Genomic DNA, 19804 nt, shown 5'->3' with positions numbered 1-19804 from the left:
CCCCCTATACAATTGTTTTGATTGCAAAAACCTACTACTGAGTGCCTTTTTTTTCTCCTTGGAGATTGGATATATATGTGTATGTATATGTGTGTGGAGATATATAGATCTATAGAGATATATAGAGATATATATATATATATATATATGAACCGTAAAAGGTGGCACTCAGAGGATGAACCCCTTTCTCAAGCCAAAAACATTTCTGTACCACCACATTACCTGTATATTCCGGTTGAGAGACTAAAAAAACACTTTCCTCTACATCTTCTTTATTGGACTGAAAACTGTGTACCCTGTAATACGGGTTATTTATACTACTATTCCAGTTATATGTATATGTAATATAGGCGCCATACCATTATTGGATTGCATATTATTTTTGGTTTTCTGGCCCTCAGGGAACCTAATGGTTGGGCTGCCGCTTTGAAACAATTGTCTTTGTATTGGGTTGAGCGCCGCTCGAAGCAAAAGCTTTGAATTCCAGTTTCTACAGTTGAGGAGATAATTCACGTATGAGATTGGCCCTCATTAACTATCACTGAAAAGTGTATGTGTGGTCTATACCCTGCTTCTGTGATACTACATAATATAATATTTAAATAAAAATGTGTCTACCCAAACACATTTGTAAGTGACATATTTGCTGATAATGTTACAGGAATGATGGCTTTGTTTTTCTTTTAGTCAATGGAGATAGCAGCTCAAAGAACAGAAGAACAAAGATCAGGTCAAGATAAGGTTGATGAAGAGGTTAGTAACATATACTTTGTGTCTTTGTACGCAGCGGCAATGCGAAAATCTGTATAAGCCACATACTTCGTGGTTCTGTGATCTGCTGCTGCATCTGAGGTCACAGCAACAGCTCAACTTCGTGACCATGGGACAACTGAGTGATCCTCAGGATGCCTTTTATATCACCTGCAGAAGCCAGTAAGACCAAGCAGACCTTGGGCTTGGTATGCGAACAATAGGAGGCTGACGCGTCCAGTTATGTCAAACCCTTCCCCTCCCCAAACCCCAATAGAAGCAGTCTATTAGAGAGCGCCAGGGCACTGTGCTTCACCGCAGATCTCAAACTATCGGAAATATGCGTTAACATTTAGTAAGTGTACATTTCTGAATTAGTGAGATCACTTAGAAATTGGGCTTACATTGCCCCTTGTGTATGCCCCATAACAAGACACTGGTCTACCTATTTAAGTTTTGAGGGAAATACACCTGGCACTGACCTAGTAGACGCCATTTTTTTTTAGGGGGGATCACGTGAGTGCAAATGTACAGTGATGCACTGGTGAGATACTTCAACCAATAGGCAGGCTTTTGGCTATCATCATTCAGCTGGAATGTTCTTTCACAAAGAACCTTTTTCCATCATGAATTGGTTAATCTGATTCTAACAGCATGGCTACATTCATCTTAGTTGGAAGTCTTTTACACCCCTTTCACACCGCACTTGTTAAACGGTATATTGCTGTTTTTTTTACCATTTTAAAACGTTTAAGGCTGCAGTGTGAAAGCGCCAGAGTTCATTTACTGGTTAAAGATAACCGGTATTTCAAAACGTTTAAAAAGCAGAGTCCTACACGTTTTTTATGCAGTGGGAATGGCTCTGAAACGGTATTTAATAAAAACAACAGATTACAGACCTGTGATAGGCTGCCCCCTGCGTTCTGCCTTGAAACGTGTTCAGGGGTTTTAACGGGTTGACTGATGTGAATGGTACTTAAACAGTATTTAAAACGGTAATCTACTGCAATGTGAAGTCTTAGACCCGTTTGAAATACCGTTTAAAAATACCGGTTTGGCAGTGTGAAAGCGGTATTAGTAACTGCCACCATGACAATATTAATGGCAGGGAAGCCCTCTTCTGCACCATTTTTATTTTTTTTTACAGAATTTGGAAATCCTTTTTTACTTTTGTATATGGTTTCCAACAGGATAAATGTCATTCCCTTCATTTGTTCCTCCTTTTATTTGTTTTGCATTTTTAAATATGTAAGTGCTTGTTTTTTTTTTTTTTTTTTCTACTGTTGTAGGTCTTCAAAAAGGCTTACATTCCCAGAACTCTGAATGAGGTGAAGAACTTTGAGAGGGATGTAGACTTAATGCACAAGTTGAAAGAGGAAGATATGTCACTTAACACACAGCAGGATAATGTGAGTAACTTGCCTTTTGGTTTAACTTCTTAAGTCTCGCTTAAGTACTCTTTCAGATCACAACTCAAACCTGAGTTATTGTCAGGTCTATTCGGTGTGAAAGCACCAAACCTTATAACCCTGGTCGACCGACCCGCTAATTCAACCTGGGATATAAGTAAGGTTAAACCCTTGTTGCCCTCTGTATAATGGGCAACCCGGATTTAATGTGAAAGTGATGGACCTGGCCTTGCGATCTGAAATCGGAACAGTTGTGTCATAATAAAATTTAAGAATGCCTTACTGTTTAGTTTTGTATTGATTTAATTATTTTTCCTTAATGGTCTCAACAGTAAATGATGTACAGGTAGAGAGATCTCTCATCCGAAATATTCCAAAAACCATTTTTTTTTTTTTTTTAATATGTCTGAATTTATTTTCTCCGCCCCTTCTATTCATACTTACCCAGTACCCCGATGTCCACGGCGGCCTTCAGGAGCTTCTTTAGCGGTCCCAGGAGTGCATTGTGTGGGTGCGTCTGGGACACCCACCGGCGTGCCTGCAAAACTTGCGCAATGCACCACTGGGACCCCCGAAGAGGATCCTGAAGGATGCCGAGGAGGCCGTGGGACCATTGGGGGGGACCATATAAGTATGGAAAAAAAAATCCAATAACCGTAAAAGTCCCTTATCCGAAATGCTCGTGCTCCCGAGCATTTCGGATAAGGGATGCTCAACCTGTATTATATTTTTGATTATTTGTAAACATTCAGGCATCAAAGTTCATATTGTATGTTTTAATTAATAATTGAAAACCAGTTAACATGGCCACAGAAATGGTACAAAGTTAATCCTAACCTCTGCAAATATTTATACAGAAGTACCGCTTATTTGCAGGCCTTCGTGTTTTTCTCATTACAGATTTAAAATCATAAACCGGAGTATATTGAATATGCAGAAATTTGTGCCCCCTGTTAGTCATTACCTTGGGTGAACAGGCAGATGGTTAGCTAGGTGTGAATTTAGGTCTGTTGTGGGAGCGTTACCTGCTAAATGACTTTGAATGGTCCAGCACTGTTAGGATCGGGAAGACACATCTTATCTTATCTATATAATAAGTTGAAGAATGTGTGTGTGCGTGTCTGTCGCATTGCGGACACACCGTGGTACTCAGAGCCACCATATTTGGCAACAAGGTACCTCTGGACCTGGTGGTTTGCACCTCGAAGCCAATTTAGGAAATTTTGCTTAGAATTTAAAAAAACACCAAGGTTCAATTTGCCTTGATTGGTGATCTGGAGAAAAGATTGACGATCTGGGAAACTGATTACAAAGAAACAACACCACACCTGATTTCATTGCTGTCATTGAGTATGAATGCAAACACATTCTAACATTATGATGGAGGCTTTCAATAATTGGGGATATACATAGACCACACATCACAGACACGTACACATTGTATAAACAGAACAAGGGTTTTTACCAGTCGCACAGGAAAATATACTGACAATCGTTTGTGAGGTGGACCCTTGTATTAAAGGTTGCTTGTGTGGAATTCGCTATAGAACCAGTAAGGGTGTGCTACCGTAAGACATTAAATTTGGAGAGCAAGAAGGGGAGAGCACAGAATGTCTGGGTTGGTGCACCTTGAAAAAAATATACAATAAAATGTAACTTTTAATAGAGAACGTCTAAAAGGTTGCGAAAGATAAAAACACACTAACATACATATACACACAACTAGTGATTTAAAAAAGGATTTAATCCTTATGCAGTGTGCCCCCGAGATATTATGTTTTATAATCAATGTAGTGTCATGTGTTTCTCCTGGTGTATTGTGCACCTAGGAGAGACCCACTTGGTATTTGCTTATTTATCAGGTATTAAGACAGATTGTGACTTTACATGTAACCCATATATAAGATCTACCATGAGATCGGGTTTAAGATTAATATTCCAGTCAGTGACCTAGGGAGGCTCAAGGCTAGTTTAAGTATGTAGGACGTGACCAGTGGCGCTGGGTGAGGAGAATGCCTCCGTCACCTGCCTGTGTGCTTGGTCACTGCTACCGCGTCCAAAAATTGCCTGGTCCCTCACGCTTAGAGGACGCCTGGGGTATGTGCCCGTGCACGGCCTCAGGAGAGTAATACTGCTGCTGTGGTGGTAGGGTGACGGCCGTCAGACCCTGTCCAGTTAGCAGTGGGGTTCCGTTTACAGCGGAGACCCGTGGTGCGCAACTACAGAAATCAAAATGCAATAGTAAGTGGCGAGGGGGGTATCGGTGGACACCCTGAGTGCGGTCGGCACACGCTTCGCAAGAGCTTCGTCAGGGTTTTGACGAAGCTCTTGTGAAGCGTGCGCCGACCGCACTCAGGGTGTCCACCGATACCCCCCTCGCCACTTACTATTGCATTTTGATTTCTGTAGTTGCGCACCACGGGTCTCCGCTGTAAACGGAACCCCACTGCTAACTGGACAGGGTCTGACGGCCGTCACCCTACCACCACAGCAGCAGTATTACTCTCCTGAGGCCGTGCACGGGCACATACCCCAGGCGTCCTCTAATTGTGAGGGACCAGGCAATTTTTGGACGCGGTAGCAGTGACCAAGCACACGGGCAGGTGACGGAGGCATTCTCCTCACCCAGCGCCACTGGTCACGTCCTACATACCCAAACTAGCCTTGAGCCTCCCTAGGTCACTGACTGGAATATTAATCTTAAACCCGATCTCATGGTAGATCTTATATATGGGTTACATGTAAAGTCGCAATCTGTCTTAATACCTGATAAATAAGCAAATACCAAGTGGGTCTCTCCTAGGTGCACAATACACCAGGAGAAACACATGACACTACATTGATTATAAAACATAATATCTCAGGGGCACACTGCATAAGGATTAAATCCTTTTTTAAATCACTAGTTGTGTGTATATGTATGTTAGTGTGTTTTTATCTTTCGCAACCTTTTAGACGTTCTCTATTAAAAGTTAAATTTTATTGTATATTTTTTTCAAGGGGCACCAACCCAGACATTCTGTGCTCTCCCCTTCTTGTTCACGTACACATTGTACACACACACACAGTACTTAGGGTTACCAACTCATCCCTTTAATTCAGGACACATATTAATTACACAGGTTCTGTGGCTGATTAAAACTAGGTGAAATGGAGTCTTGAAGTCAGCCAGCCACAGAACCTGTGTTGTTAATGTGTCCTGAATTAAAGGGATATACACCATATACGCACACACAGCATTTATATGTAGCGCACCTCACACATTTACAGATACACACACAACACACCACATGCAGTACAACACACAAAAAAACAGAACACTCACTTAAACATTGCACAGATACACACTACACACACACACACGTAGCGCACCTCAGACACTTACACATTGGACAGACACACAACACACACATAACACACCACTCACAGTACAACACACACCCACATTCACTACAACACACACCCAAAAACAGTACAATACACACAAACTTAAACATTGCACATATACACATAGCAAGCTACACACAGTGCTCCTCTGCTGCCCCCATGCACAGTGTTTGCACTCACTCCACTCTGCTACAACTTTTGTAGCCACTTCTGCTGGCCTCTTTCACCGTGCAGCTTCCATCCGTCCAACCCCACCCCAGCTGTCTCCTGCAATGGTATCCTCTCATATGTGCTCATTATAATATATATTGTTCCTGCATCCATTTTCTCCACATCTGCCCTCTAATTGCTGCCCTCACCCTACAGCATGACCAGTAGCAGGTGGGAGGAATGTGACATGCAGTGTGACATAGAGGTGCATGTCCCTGCGTCACCCCACAATCTCTGTCCCTGCGTCACCCCACCGTCTCTGTCCCTGCGTCACCCCACCGTCTCTGTCCCTGCGTCACCCCACCGTCTCTGTCCCTGCGTCACCCCACCGTCTCTGTCCCTGCGTCACCCCACCGTCTCTGCCCCTGCGTCACCCCACCGTCTCTGTCCCTGCGTCACCCCACCGTCTCTGTCCCTGCGTCACCCCACCGTCTCTGTCCCTGCGTCACCCCACCGTCTCTGTCCCTGCGTCACCCCGCCGTGTGGCATATTGTGAATATTGGCTCAATGCCGGTGGCATAATGTGAATTTTTGTTCAATCTGTGTGGCATAATGTAAATTTAGGTCAATCCGGGAGGCATTCAATTTGGGTTTATTCCAGGTGGCAAGATGAGAATTTGGGCTCAATCCATGTGCCATAACGTGAATTTTGGCTCTTTCAGTTTGGCAGAACATGAATTTTGTCTCAATCCGAGTGGTATAATGTGAATTTTGGCTCATTCCATGGTAATTTTTTTGCTCATTCTGTGTCATATAGGGGGAATTTTTGCTCTTTCCGCGTGGCATAATGTTTAAGGGGCAAATATAAGGGGGTCAACTACTATGTTGCATAATGTGTATAAGGGGCATATGACATGGTGCACTACATACAAGGTCCTGCCCCCTTTTGAGTGTCCGCACCCTCTTTTGCTGGCGTGTGCACATAACTTCAGCCTTCAATTTCCCATACCCCCACTTCAAAATTTCCAGTTTGACCACTTCACACACACACACACACACACACACATATATACGTAGCACACCTCACACAAGACCCCGCACACAGTACACACACACCCACATACAGTACAACACACAGAAAACACAAAAAATAAATGCATCATAGGTGCTACATCTCAGGAGTGGATTTAGTATTCATCAACACACACAAGCTATCAAGTCAGGAGCGGTGTGTTTCAAACAACAACACCACACCTGATTTCATTGCTGCCATCGAGTATCAATGCAAACACATTCTAACATTATGGTGGAGGTTTTAACAAATTACAATCTTGGGCCTTTGGCACAACATAAGACAACATTTTACAGCAATTTTTGAATGAAAAAAAAACCCCCAAGGTTTTCCTGGGCAACGCCGGGCGGGTCAGCTAGTGTTTAATATAGGTCTCCTATTCTTCCAATGCCATAGAAGCCTGTACACACTGAGCTATTCTTAGCACATTGTGTATGGGGCTTGGATACTCTGCAGTGTTGACTCAATCGGCTAAGTGATCACAAATGCATATACCCAGGCAGCTTTAAAGACAAAAATATAAATACATAATTTTTTCTCAATATTTCGTGATTGCAACAAAACAGATTTATTTTTGTTTTGTTTTATTTTCTGCAGACTTTAGTTTTTCAAACATTGTCCTTGAAGAACCCTAATAGAGGATACACACTATATAGAAGCAAAATCTAATAGAAAATCGAATGGGCATTGAATGGTTTTTCTACATTCGATGCAGATTAGATATCATGCACAATCCCGTGTAGTGTACATCGAATAGAAAAATAGTCTTGGCAGGCAAGACTATATAGTACAGATCAAATCGAATGCATTTTGCTTACCATTCCATTCGGTATCAGATCGCAAGCAAAATCGCACCGTGTGTACCCACTATAAGAGTGGCTATTTTCCAGGTCACCTAACTGTAACACAGGTGTGTTGAATGACTAACACACAAAATCTGCAGGTGTTACAAATTTTATTCTGCGGATACCTTGAAAACATGCACTGTTGAGACGGTTTTTAAGAAATTGAAGGCTCCAATATCTGAGCTAAACCCTAAAAGGTTTCCTTTAAAGTAACAGATTTCCTGCCACCCCGCTCGTGGGATATATGGTCTGATTATTGAGAATGGACAAACGCTGCACAATATCTGAAGATTTGAGGTCACGGTTTTAAGATGAACTGACCGATGGGCATGTTTGTATGGAAGATTTTTCTGGTTTATCGGTAAAACACTGAAACAATAGTTTGTGAACACTGTACTTGGCATATTGTATAGTGAGTAGTCTATGTAATGTGTGCCTTTTTTAGGTTTCACGAGGAACGAGCTTTAAAAACACTGCTTAAGACAATGACACGTGTTGTAGTCATAGAAAATTTTTCCTTCGGACCACTCTCTCACATGCAGACCATGGCAGTGTTTGTGGTGGCAGCTATAGAAGTCATCCACATCTTGTCTTGCCATTGTCTTTAGTTTATTAATCACAGAACTAAGCTGGTGAAAAATGTACTATAACCAACTTTTCAGTCTTATTCTCTGCATCTCCAGTTAAGTCCTTATTATACCGGAAATCCCCATTATTAGATTGTTTTGTATTGGCTGTGACAGTTATTTTACAGAGAATGTAAAGATGTATGTTTAACTCTTAATAGAGCAATAAGAAAACCTAATATGACAACTTTAATAACAAAAAAAAAAAACCACTCTCAACACACACACAGAGAAAGAGAGAAAATGTTGTAGGTGTGGCACTCTGTTCAAGTAAATGGCCGGTACACTAAAATGTGTAGATTAACGTTTCAGTTGTCAACCGATTGTCATCAGGATACTTATGAGAATCGGGGCAATTCAGTGGTATTGCTATCTGATCAATCACTCCAAAGTGTCTGGCCAAAAGTGTCAAAAGTAGTGATGCCCTTGTCCCCGTTGAGATCAAACCGGTATCAGTTCTTAGGAGATAAATGGACCTAGTGGCCCTTATTCCTTTGCAAATGGACAAAACCATGTGCACTGCAGGGGGGGAGGGGGGGGCAGCAGATGTAACATGTGCATCCATAGGTTGACACATGGAAATGATATACCTTACGTCAATATGTAGACATGAGTTTTTACCATGTCGACCTTTTCCATGTGTTGACCTATGGACCGGTCGACATTTTGACTGCCGACCTTAATTGGGTTGACCCTATGACCCAAACCCTGTACTACAACCTATGACTCGGCATGGAGGGGTATTCAATGCAGCTGGCGAGGTGTTTTTAATATAAGCCATCCTCACTGCCAAACCCCCTCGCCGTATTCTCTGGATAGATGCGCAGCTCACCGTAATGTCAGGGGCCACGCTGCACAGGCCCGCTGCCACCATGCCACTTCTTACTGTCAGCACACGGTTCTGACCTATAGATTGTAAGCTTGCGAGCAGGGTCCTCCTACATTTTGACTGTCTGTAAATACCCTGTTTTGTTGTATCACTGTCTGCTATTGTAAAGCGCAACGGAATATGCTGCGCTATATAAGAAACTGTTAATAAATAAATAAATAAATAAATAAAACATCCGCTCCGCCGGGGGTCAGTAGCAGGCAACCGGGCAGCATCTGAGCCATATACTAAGGTGCTCAGCGCTGCCCGGCTTTAAAAAGAAAGTTTAATTTTGCATGGGCGTACTAATCCTGGAATCCCGGGATTGGAAGCTTCAATCTCGGTATTCATATCCTGCCAATTTTTGACCATTATCCCGGGATCCCCCCCGATCCCGGCATTAGCCTCCCTAATTAAGAAGGGCTTTTATGTTATCCTGCTGTTTCAAGATAGGAAAGAGTGTTTGTAATTAATATATGGTTTGTGTATAATACATTTATTAAAGCTCCTAAAAATGAAGAGGTGGGGCGAGATTTATTGTGTTGACCGTTTTTCCGAAAATGCGATTTTTGCTCAAATCATCCCTGTATCGCCGTTTTTTTAAATCTCATTTTTTCCCAGAAATCGCATATTTTATGAGGTGTGTATTCCGGCATGAAAAGTGCGAGAGAGGGCGATTTTCGGGATGAAAAGTGTGATTTTTTTTTTTAGTCATGAAAAGGTGCGATTTTGTTAAAATGTGCGATTTTGTGATTTAAAAAATAATAATAATAATTGGCGTGAGGTCCCCCCTCCTGTACATAATGCCCCGCATGCTGGGACTTGTGGTTCTCCAAGTCCCAGCATGCGGGGAGGTCTGCTGGCACTTGTATTTCTCCTGTATTAAGCAATGTTAGGAATGTCAGGCCGGCGCCCTATGGCCAGGGACGCCAGTGACAGCCCCGGGCTTCAGCCCTGGACGGGTGAAGCCTGGGGGGGGGGGGACCCCACTCCTCCAGGTATCCCGTCCATGGCTGACCAGCCACGGTGCTCATGGTACGGCCGGGGTACCTTGTGTAAAAAGTGTCCCCCGGCTGTGGCATGACACTGCGGGCTGTTGGAGCCCGGTGCTGGTTTAAAAATATGGGGGACCCCCAGATTTTTTGTCCCCCGTATTTTTGGAACCAGGACCGGTCCAAGAGTCCGGGGCTGGTTTCAGAAATACGGGGGACCCCTACGCTTTTTGTCCCCCGTATTTTTGGAACCAGGACCGGTCCAAGAGTCCGGGGCTGGTTTCAGAAATACAGGGGACCCCTACGCTTTTTGGCCCCCGTATTTTTGGAACCAGGTCCGGCTCAATGAGCCCGAGGCTGGTTATGTACAGGAGGGGGGACCTCACGCCAATTTTTTTTTTTTACTTTTACACATATTTTACCAAAGAACCATACACAGATCACAATGATCTGTGCATGGTTCTGACAAAATCGCCATGTTTCTGACAAAATCGCCAGTCAGGATCAGGTCTATTTTTTTTTTTTTGAACTTTAGACCATTTTTTTTTGGCGATTTCCAAATTCGCATCTCATTAAAAAATTGCACTTTCAGAAAGTGCGATTTCGTGGCAAAAAGTGTGATTTATGCCGCAAATCGCCACCCATTAAGTAGTCGATTTGGGAAAAAAATGAAAAAAACGGCAGTTTTTGCAATATAAATCGCCAAAAACCCAACCTTGATCTCTAATAAATGTCACCCGTGATGTTGCCCATAGCAACCAATCTGATTCTGTATTTAATTTTCTAGGATGCAATAGAGAAACAACATCCTCACCTCTTTTTATTATTAGAACCTTTAGTAAATTTCCCCTAAGTGTGTGTACACACACACACACACACACACACACACACACACACACTGTACTACTTTACAATACAAAAATAAACCCCTATTTTTCTGTAAAGCATCCACTAAGGGGCTTATATCTTCTCTGTACCTTTTTATTGTTGCCTTTATAGTTTAAATTAGAACTAGATTCACATGAAAAAGCGTGGGAAAGTGATTTAGGGGAGACACTTGAGGATGATGAATGGTCCGATATTTATACAAATGTAGTTTCTAGCTTGATATGTGTAAGTTTAAAAGAAAACGCATACAAATTAATTTTATAGATGATACTATGTCCCAGTCAGGCTTAACAAAATGAACGCTGATATTTCCCCCCTTTGTTGGAGATGTAAATGTATGGATGGCACATTTCTACATATTTGGTGGGATTGCCCTGTTTTAGTGCGCCTCTGGTAAAATATAGCAGCTCTGGCTAAAGCTGGCCATACATCTACAGATCGATTGTCAGATTGGGCTGGTTGGAACAAAGTCCTGGTAATATCTGAATGGCAGTTTTTTTTTCCAGCATTTCAATGCAAATGGTCAACTGTCATTTACGCTCATCCATTACAGGATTTTGTTCCAACCAGACAATAAATCTGTAGATGTATGGCCAGCTTAACTCTATTTTATCAATACATATTCCTTTCAGGGCTGGCTGTTTTCTCCTTTCCACAGATATCCTAGAGCAAGTGAGCTAATTAGCTCCATCTGTGGATCTTTTAAAATGTGTCAGTGATTAATGAGTGCAGCTGTGCAGTAGCTAGGTTGTCTGGAAAATGTGAACTGTTGGTAGCTCTCGAGGGCTAGGGTTGGCTACCACTGTCCTAGAGGAATATCGCGCGCAGAACAAACTGTTCACTCATATAGTTCTTGCGGCCAGATCCTGTATTGTGGGCCATTGTTGATCTTCCTACATTGTAGATCTTCTACCGACATTGGCTGAAATCACTGCCAAGATCTGGCATATTTATTCTATGGAGTACATTACCAGCATTTTGAAAGGAACTTCTACAAAATTAAGTCTGGGAACCCTGTCCCACTGGCTTTTAACTAATTGACCTGAGAAATGACCCTTTGTTAGTTTGCTTGACCTTAAGGCAGGGGTTCCCAATCTTTTTTTGAATCACGGCACCCTAGAGTATCAGAATTTTTTCATGGCACCCCTAGGCCAATTTTTTTTTTTCATTAGATTGGGTTTATATGTGATTCTTAGGGTCAGTTATGTGGTAAAGGGCAGGATTTGCTTCTGTTTTTCTCATAAATAATTAACCATTTGCGCTGTTTTTCCTCATAAATAATTAACCATTAATAATTTGAGTCTGTCCTGGACCACCAATCTAGGGCACCCATGCATGTGCCCCGAGGCACCCCAGGGAGCCACGGCACACAGTTTGGGAACCACTGCCTTAAGGTGATTTTTTTTGTCCAGCCGGGTTGGATCCTTTTTCTATTCCCACCCTACCCAACTCCCTTTCTCCCCCTCTTTTCGCTTTTCTTTTTATTCCTCCTTTTGGCCTTTTTATGGCTTTTCCTCTTTCATTACTAGTTTTTATTACTCTTTAACATTATAGTATCTTAAAAGAGTTAAAAAAAACAAGAGTTATCTATATAATATGTTGTGTGCCAATTAGTATTTTTCTTTTTTTTATTATGAAACCTCCACGTAGGTTTTCTTGTGATTCCTATTCTTTGTATTCATGACATCTCTAATAAAATTTATTTTGAAAGAATAAAAAAATAAACCTACAGAGATTGCTCAAAGTGTTTTAAAAGTGAAGTTTAGTTTCTGAACCATGTAGATAATGCAAGGGTACACTTTTGCCTACAATAGTGAGCATTATGTTTAATCAGGGTGGTTTCAGTGTTCTGCTGTATAGCATTACCAATATTTACATAATGATAAGCTCTGTTTTAAAAGCCCATACACACTAGAAGATATTGGCACCAATCTTCCGAGACAATCTTCTGAGACACTTGAGTGACTTTACATTTAAATAATGGGCTGGTGTGAAACCCTGAAATTTAAATAAAGGGCCAGTATTTGTGGGAAGGTGTCCCTTTGTGCTGCAATTTATTAACTAAAAATTAATTTAGAAGGCTTATTGTGGGGCTTAATGTGTCGGGGGCTTTGCGGTATGCAGCATATTGTGTAAAAGGCATTGCGGTGTGCGGCATACTGTGTCGGGGGTATCAAGTGTATGGCATAATGTGTAAGGGCATAATGGCCCTCATTCAGTGTTGATTGCTGGGTTGCATGCATACATGATAAAACATTGGTGGGCAGTGGGGATAATAATGTTTTGACATTGGTGGGCAGGGGGAATAAATTATTTATTCATTGTTTAGATCTACGGCGTGCCTGTGCTACTACTGCTGCTCCATTCCCCCGCCTATCTGGGGAGAGGAGGCAGTGGGTGAGTGGAGGCGGAGGTACAGAGGAGGCGGGTAACGGAGGCAGTGGATACGGCGGAGGAGAGGCGTCGGTGTGTAACGGAGGCGGCGGGGGCAATATCGCAATATCGTTACCATCGTTAGGCACAGCGTACACGCGTAATGATGGGCCTAACGATATTGGCCGGATTGACTTGCATGTTCGGCAGATGCCGACGCTCGATAACAGGACGTGCATTGTTAAGATTAGATTAGGCATACACACTAGAAGATGTTGTCCTCAATATCGTTTAGAATCCCCTTTCTGAATGATATTGGTGCCAATATATTCTAGTGTGTATAGGCCTTAAGTAACCATTTCATTTTTACTGATATGTTTTTTTTGCTTCCTTTAGATTCTGTATCAGACTGTGACTGGCCTGAAGAAGGATTTGTCAGGTGCTGAGACGGTAAGAGCTCTGCATTTTCTGTGAATTTCTCCTTTTTTAAGACATTCCTGTAGAATTTTGGTTAAAATATAGCACCGGATTAGTAAAATCTTTTACATCCGTAAAGGTGAATTGTGGTTTTATACCATCTCCATTCTCCCCTCGGTCATAATTCTGTTTCTGCCATTATTTGACAGGATCAGGTTCTCCCATTTAGCGCATCGAAGCATGCAATTGTAGATTGTATTAATAATTAGTTGCTATAGAGGTAGAGTATTTAAGTACCTGTTTGCCGACATGCACCCTTCCTCTTGTGGCTGTTTTTGTCACTGACCGGTACTGCATACATTCTGTGTATGTGCCTGTCAGAAATAGCCACACCCACGGCTCTGTTGGGGAACAGACAGCCTGGGACAATGCTGAGTGATGGGGCATTGACAGCTGCAGCTGTTCTAACAATCAGTGAATCTGACATTTCAAACATCGGCTGGCACATCGGTATGCTATATTGTAGGTAACTTTTCTAATGACAAGGATGCTCCGCTGTCATGTATTTAGTAACAGTTTCTTATACAGCACAGCAAGTTCCATTGTGCTTTACAATTAATAGGGATAAAACAAAATGGGAAGTTACAGTCAAACTGGCAATCTTACAATCTACAAAGACACATCCCCTTATGTGCCGCAGTCGGAAAAATCATTCGATGGTCGCCGACCATCAAATTATTTCTCCAAATATAAGTCAATCTGAATGTCTGCTATGATGGTCTTCCTTGTGTATGTGATCTGGAATGAATTCTACATGTTTTATTTGAATACTGTCTGTATTCAGGTACCAGCGTTACTGCAGACCTGTGATGATGAACAGCAGGGAGAATCCGAGTCTGAGGCTAACAGTGACGATGAGTCCGCTACAGACTCTGAAGAAGAAACTCACCCAAAAGATCAGAGTACTAACCCAGAAGTGGATAAAAAGGTTAGGAGATTGTACCATATTAATATTTCCTTACAGATGGTGGAGAAGGTATACATACAGATGACCAGCGGTCACATTATCAGCGCTGGCATCCAAATAGAATCTCGGCAGGAGTCCAGTATGCATAAATCTTATCATTCCTACATACAGCCCAAACCTAACCTTTGCTTTTCAGGATGCTGGCATCCGTATTTTGACTGCTGGCATCCTGTCTGCCCATATTTTAACCATAGCCCGTAGGGGAATAAGCAATCCATTCATCTTGCTATTGCCTTACAACACTATTGTAACCTTTTTCCTTTATACAAGCTGTATCATTCTGACAGAAAATTAATAACTTCCGAAACCCACCATAGAGTATGAGATTTTTACAGGGGAGGCTATGTGAGAGCCACACCAACTGCCATTCCAAACTGATTCACTGGCAATTTGTTTTTCCCAAATTTGAACTGTGCTGCAGTGCCACCACTGGAGTCTTTCATCCCTTGGCGTGGAAGTAGAATCTCCACATATCATTGTTTTAATCGGTTCACCCCTTTTTCATTTTTGCTTGACAGGAGATAAAGCTGACCTCCCTGTTGGTACAAATTTTTACTTTGGTTATTTTCTTTAGGAAAAACTGCCCAGCATTCCTGAATTTTAGAATATTCAGGAGGGGGTGTGTGCTGCATGTCCAACAACACCATGCTCCTACAGATCAGCCATGGGACCTTAACCTCATAATGTGTGTAGAATGTGTAACTGAAGATCTGCGCTGAAGCAGCTATGAGGAGTTTTTGAAATTCGATATGGTTAACACCGACAACCCTCAATAGTGAACAAAGAAAATGTAATAACTAAAACAATCATAAGCGCTAATACTGTCTGTGTTGCAGAAAAAAATTCAGTCTGAGAAGTGTAACTCCGTGGATGGTTTTGTGTACCAGATCTTTGTCTCGGCACACATAGCATCCAGGGTGGGTCTGTGCATATGTTGGATGCTGTTAAAATTTACAGTGCCGCTCCATGCCAATGCAAGGAGTGTCAGTGAGTCACTCAATGAGTCACAACATTTAGTAACAAAGTGGTGCTCTCCCTTTCATTTTAGCCTTAATTATCTCTGCAGAGCTAAGGAACTGTAGTTCAGTAAGGTGTACATGTACTATATACATCACACCATCCAGTTCTGTTAGGCATAATACTGCCTGGCAAATATATGGCCATGTGGCCATGAGTAACTGAGGTGATGGAGTTGGGGAGATTGATGGCAGGTAGTGTAACGTTGAGGTAGATTGGGTGGGACGTGATGAGTAGGGAAATGAAGGACATGACCGTATTGCTAGACAAGCTCCTGCCTTGTACTAAATACACCAGATTTCCGCATTAAATTTGGCCTGATTTAGGTCTTGACACAGTGCGTTGTCACAAAGAACAGTATTCCTTCGCCAGACCCGTAATGCTACATTGGACACCGTACAGCTGCAGGCATCAAGTGATTGACAATCTGCAGCTGTTTGGGTCAGGTTACGTGTTGGCTCCATTTTTTGTAGTCCTAGTAAGGGTGTTCATCTCCTGACAGAGATGTAATGGCGGCTTGGAAGGAGCTGCGGCAGCCGGCCTGCGTGACCCCATGGGACACTTAGCCGGCCAATGGTGTCGCAAGTGATCCAATGCTGCAGTCTCGGATTCTGCACTGGATCATAATAGGAGGCGTCTACTGGTACCAGATGCCTTCTGCTGCATTACCATATCTGTGTAAATAAACTGCAGCGATGCAGCAACCACATCTGATTTAGGCCCAATGCCCCTAACCTCAATAACCTCAAGCAGAGAACATTGTTTGCAATAACACGCAATGCATTTACAAATAACAAGTGTTGATTTTGTTATTTATTTGGAGAAAGTTTTGTATGGCTGTCTCTGGATCTCTCTAAAACTACTGAACCATAGTTCCCATCAACAGTAAGCCGTCAGTGATGTCTGACACATTAGGAGAGTCGGGGCTGTAGGAGCAAATGGTGACATGTATCCAGCAGGAGCAATTCAGTTGAGGCCTTGTGCACAGTACAGGGGACGTGAGTATTAACCTTTTGAGTGCCAAGGGAATTTATCAAAATATACATTAAAAATGCCAGCACCGCTCACTGCGACTGTTCTATTTCTGAATGCAATATTTACCTAAACTTCAATTAATTGGCTTGGCTCTATTTATACTAAAAGAACAGTGGCTGTGAGCAATGCTGGCGTTTTTTAGTGGATATTTTGAGGATCGCTCACAGCGACGTTGGCACTCAAAGGGTTAAATATTTGTAACTTCATTCCGATTTATAATACGTTCTAACACACTTGTGATCGGGTTCAGATTCCTGGTTAACCTGCTGTGTGCGGGCCACTTTCATCCTTTCTGATGCACTGCCAAGTCTTTCCTTATTTGGCCTTGTTTGTGTAAATTCCCGCATGGGCTCCTGTGGATTAAAGTGATTATAGCTAGCTCTTAACTTTGTGACATTCACTTCTTTTAATAGGAAAGAAAAAAAACGATCAAAGAAGCACAGAGGGAGAAGAGGAAGAACAAGATTCCAAAACATGTGAAAAAAAGAAAAGAGAAAACGGCAAAAACAAAGAAAGGCAAATAGGGAATTTGCTGATGTGCAGCAAGGTCCAGTACAGACGTGCTGTGTAACACATCATCTTACAGATGAGCTGGTAACATTACACTGTGTGTATAGGCATGCAATGCTTATATAGTCACATCTGCCCAGTCCCCCCAAGTTATTTGGGGGGAGAGACACTTTACTATTTTTTTTTATTGAATAAATATTTATGACTGTATGCATTTTAAAAATAAATATGCATGATTTATCAGTATAAATGTTTTTATTCTTGTTAAAATGCAGCCACAATATCAATTCAACCAGTGGAAATTTCATTGAAAGACATCTGACGTGGCTCAAGGGGCGTACACACGCTTCGATTTTAACAGGTTTTCAATTCGATTTTGCTTATAGAAGCAAAATCATATCGAAATCCAATGGTTTTTAAGATGCTTTCGATCTGCATTCGATTTGATGCAAGCTCCCTTTTTCTCTATATCTAAAAGAAAAATAGACGGTGCAGGCAAGGAAATATCGAATCCAGTAAATTGAATGTGTAAACTGTACCTTGAATGTAAATCTAATTCGATATCTAATGCAAAAGTACAGATCTAATGCCAAATTTAATGGAAAATCGAATCGGACTGCGAATCTAAAGCAAATTGAAGAATGTGTACACACCTTCAGGTAGCTCAGTGGTTAATATTGCTTTATCACACCCGAATTCATGGATTTGAGTCCAGCCAGGATCCTATCTGTTTATATGTTATCCTTGTTTGTTTGGGTTTCATTTGGGTGCTCCAGTTTTATCCCACATTCCAAAGACATACTGGCAGGTTAGTTTTCGTCTGATGAAACCCACCGAATCTGTGTGATAAGAAATATACAGTATACATCTTGTTCTGTAACACACTGTTATATGATTCATGCATAGGCAGCCAGACTGGCCAATGAAGAGGTGATTTCAGGCTCACTGCTGCAGGCAATTATTGTTAATGAACGGAATATCACTCAACTGCACTGGTGACATTACCTTAATAATTTGTATGGAAGTCTCAGCTAATGGTTTAATGATTAAAGATAAAAACATAAACTGCTCTCTGCTGCTCTATTTTCAACAATCCTGATTATATATACTTTTATCAGTAGTTACCGAAAGTAGACTGAAAAAAAAAATAATAATTCCTAAGTAAACATTCACTTGATAAAAATGGGGACTATACCATTTATATGTTGTAAGGCTAAAAATGTTCTTGAATAAAGAATTTATAAAAAAAAAAAAAATATGGGGACTATACTGACAAATTTGGGACATGCATTGCTTATATTTTATGCATGCATTTTTCACTATGGCCTGTTGGTGATGTAGGATAGCATACTCATTCTTCACAGCCTAGTAACCAGTTCTAGAATGGTAAATTTACATACTTCTGTATTAAGAGACAAAGGCACTGAGTTTACAAGCACAGCCAAATATATATGTTTGATAACACATTGTTTGCCATTTGAACCTTTTAATGTTGAGCCACATTCTTCTTTATTCAAGTTTGTATCCCTGGGGACATCGGCCATGCCCCTCCTTTCTCTGTTACCCCTGAGGCATGACAACATTTCCAAATGATTGTTGGCAGGAAGGTAGGATTCCTGAGTCTTTCTCAAAATATAAGTTAGTGGCGGCAATAAATTGCCATATTTCCTGCTGTGGTCCCCTGTCACTGGAATATTGGGAAACGGTCATTCTATATAACAGAAATTCATATTTTAAAACATGGTCACAGACTGATCTTTTGTACTTGAACATCTATAAAATAGCACACTACTTACTGTAAATGATTACAGAGGTCTCCTCGAAAACATTTTTGCCCAATATAGCGGTAAAAGAAAGCAAGTACACCTGAGCAAAACAAGTTTCAATACAAAAACTGCATTTTGAGGAAGGATTAACACACAGCGTGTAGTAAAATCTGAACAATTTATTCACATAAATGTAACACCTTTACTGTTAAAAATAGATTATTACAATAAATAAAAATGTAATAGCCTTGGATTGGGGGGAAAAGACACCTCGGTACTTGTTTAGTTTCACGGCGGCACTTTCCAGCAAATCGTATGTTGATCGTGGAGTTGATCTTATAAAGTGTGGCGAGCGGACGTGAAAAACGAGCCTGTAAAACGTGGCGAGGTGACACGGAATACACATCAAGTAATCAGTGTTCCCTCGCGGGGTTCGCTGCGCTCGCCGCACTTCGTGCTCATTTTCCACATCTGCTTGCCATGCTTCGTGGTCGTTTTACGGGTCCACTCGCGGGGCTCGCCACGCTTCGGGCTCGCCACACTTTATAACATAAACTCCACGCCGCCGTGGATAGTAGGGTATGAACAGGTCGTGAGGACGCGTACCGCGTCCGATCGCTACGCTTCGGGCTGATGTGGATAGTGGGGATGTGCTAAATCGCATCGCGGATC

At 41.8% G+C, this 19804-nt stretch overlaps 1 protein-coding gene across 1 annotated transcript in view; it reads left to right on the top strand.

Moving 5' to 3' along the window:
* The window catches only part of RIOK1 (RIO kinase 1), a 58205-nt gene extending 39672 nt beyond the window's left edge, over window positions 1-18533 (top strand). Inside the window, exons 13-17 of the mRNA XM_083187971.1 lie at window positions 688-753; window positions 2040-2159; window positions 13757-13810; window positions 14622-14765; window positions 17270-18533. Coding sequence (XP_083044097.1) covers window positions 688-753; window positions 2040-2159; window positions 13757-13810; window positions 14622-14765; window positions 17270-17380 — 495 coding nt within the window. The 3' untranslated portion in view covers window positions 17381-18533. The remainder of the gene's footprint in view (window positions 1-687; window positions 754-2039; window positions 2160-13756; window positions 13811-14621; window positions 14766-17269) is intronic.
* Window positions 18534-19804: the final 1271 nt, after the last annotated feature.

The sequence above is a fragment of the Crinia signifera genome, chromosome 5, assembly GCF_055691185.1.
Source record: "Crinia signifera chromosome 5, ASM5569118v1, whole genome shotgun sequence".
Classification (NCBI taxonomy): Eukaryota; Metazoa; Chordata; class Amphibia; order Anura; family Myobatrachidae; genus Crinia; species Crinia signifera.
Note: the sequence above shows the minus strand (reverse complement) of the source record. Positions and strands in the feature narration are given on the sequence as shown.